Consider the following 2,488-nt stretch of genomic DNA (forward strand, 5'->3'; position numbering starts at 1 on the left):
AAGATGCCAACAATGCTAGGTAGCTAGTTTAGAGGAAAGTTGACCATTCCAAAAACTGAGAAGGGTATATTATTAATTAATATAATATTGTAATAAGACTAGATGGGGGCATATACAGTGTACGCAATGGCCACTTGCCAAATAGCTCTTTTCTTCATTGGACAAATGTCTCATTATCAACTTGTTCACACTTTCCTAGGTCATGCCTGCTCAGAGGCCCCCCCATACATTATGGAATTAATTATTCGGAATCATGTTAGTACTACTACTATAGTCTACTATACTTTTCTCGTTAATTCCACAAAAACAACGTACCACAGATATTTTTAGAAACCCATGCCCCCTTCACCACAAAATTAGACATCCCAAACAAGCTGAAATCATGGAAACGTGATATGCATGAACATTGAACAACAAATCTATATATCTCATCTATATCAACAACTTACCTATTATTAAACGGATTACAAAATCAACACTTAGATCGCTATACTAGAGTTATAACTTACCTCCTTCAAAAGAAAAAGAGAAAATTAAAAAACCAAAAAGCTATTTTTCTATGATGTACAATTTCTTTTTCTTTTTCGTCAACTAGTAATATACAATTCACCTTTTTCACGCAATTTGCAACCTGCAAGTTGCAAATACACCACCACCGTTTTCCCCCTTGCCTTCTCCACCTTCTCCCCCGCCCCATTCTTCGCTTCATCATTTCTTCAACAACAACAAAATTCCAAAACTCACAAAAGAACAAGAAAAGAGAGGCAAAAAAGAAACATAAAACTAATTAAACTTAATGTTACAAAGCTCCAATAATCTTTGGCTTCTTGCTACATTCTAATGCAAACAGCTCCATCTCTTTCCGCTTCCCATTGCATCCACCACCAACCCCATCCGAACCAGGAAGCTTCAAAAGGTTGACCCCGAATAGCCGTACAATCTGAACCGGCTCAACCACCGGTCCAACCGGAATCAACAAACCATTATTTCTTTTATTATTCTTCGTATTATCATCTTCATTAGGGCTATTTACAACACCACCACTACCCATCCTTGCTTTGCAGTCAATGTACAGCTGTCCGTCTGGTCCAGCCGACCGGTAAAACCGAACCGCATCACCAGCCCGGAGGCTCTTCTCCTTAACGAACCGGCTCCACCCTTTCGTGAGCACATAGCTCTGGCTACTGTTCCAATACGAGTAACGGAACCGCCACACTTTCCCTCCAACGTCTTCGAAATTCAACAGCACTCCTTTCGCCGCTGCGGCGCAACCGTTTCCCTGTATCGGAAAGTGCTTCTCCGCGTGCTGTTTCGGTATAACTAACCGATTCAGTTTACCAACATCACTAGGCGTAACCGTTTTCTCGAACAGCTGTTCACGCGCGCGAAGATCGCACGCGCCCTCAGAGCCGAAGGAGGACGCGTCGATGTTGTCGCCGTTGCCTCGTCGGTGCCTCTTTCCGCCGCACGCGCCACCTCGCTTGCTCTGACGAAGCTCTTCCTCGTAGGTGTGCTTCCTCAGCATGTCCACGATCTCGGACTTGGAATGCGAATTCAGAAACTCGGTTTCTGAGCCGTCGTCGGATTCGTCGGAGTCACCGTCGGCTACGGTGAGGTGCTTGAAGTTGGTGACGGCGTCCTTGCCGCGGAATCTGACCGCCGCGATGTCGTAGGCCCTGGCGGCTTCGTCCTCCTCGTTGAAGGTACCAAGCCACACGCGCTGGTGCTTCTCGTAAATCTGCGCGCCCCAGCGGCCGTTGGGCTGGGGCACGACGCCTTTGTACTTGGACGACGGTAGCTTCCGGGACTCAACCTCGGCAGCGACGCCGCATCCGTCGGCAGTATTGTTGGTGGCTGTCGGCGGCGGAGGAGGAGATTTAGCCGGGGATAGGGTTATGGAAAGTGAGTCGCTGGTTGTGGCGGTTTCCTCGGTTGAAGTAGTAACTGCTTCCATTTTGTTTTTCTGTTAGGTTTTCGTAACTAACTTTGGTTTTTCTGTGTGGAGAAAGAGGGAGTTATGGATTTTTTTAAGGATGCTATAGCTTCATGAAATGTGTGAGAGAGTAAAGGAAAGAAAGAAAGAGTGCTAAGGGGTTCTTTTGAGGGTGGAGAGATATATATAGAAAGAAATTTACTTATCTACCTGTGGTGTGTTGTTTGTATGGAAAAGGAAAAATGGCATAATTTTTGGGATAATCTAATTATTTTGAATTAAAGGAGGATGGGTCATGGGTGGGTAATTACAACTGATTTTAATTTTTGTTGTTATTTATTTGAGTATGATGCTTTGGGGGAAATTATGTGGGCACATAACATACATATAGTGGGTCAACTCAATATATATAGGAGATGGAAGGAAGATTCATGGTGCCACCAGTATCTGAGGGAGGGAGGGAGAGAGGGAGCAGTTATTAATCCACAAGAAAAATAAAATTAAATAAGAAATTCTTATGTAATTCTCTCCGTTTCACATACATATTAACATATT

General features: G+C 44.1%; 1 protein-coding gene across 1 annotated transcript; it reads right to left on the reverse strand.

The window, feature by feature from the left end:
* Positions 407–2,328, reverse strand: LOC107618602 (AP2/ERF and B3 domain-containing transcription factor RAV1). The gene has a single exon (XM_016320710.2). It carries the CDS (start codon positions 1,952–1,954, stop codon positions 800–802), a length of 1,155 nt encoding a protein of 384 aa, XP_016176196.1. The 5' UTR covers positions 1,955–2,328; the 3' UTR covers positions 407–799.

The sequence above is a fragment of the Arachis ipaensis genome, chromosome B09, assembly GCF_000816755.2.
Source record: "Arachis ipaensis cultivar K30076 chromosome B09, Araip1.1, whole genome shotgun sequence".
Lineage (NCBI taxonomy): Eukaryota > Viridiplantae > Streptophyta > Magnoliopsida > Fabales > Fabaceae > Arachis > Arachis ipaensis.

Bases quoted from the DNA above. Each gene is read 5' to 3' on its own strand.
- LOC107618602 (XM_016320710.2), bottom strand. From the start codon at position 1,954: ATGGAAGCAGTTACTACTTCAACCGAGGAAACCGCCACAACCAGCGAC.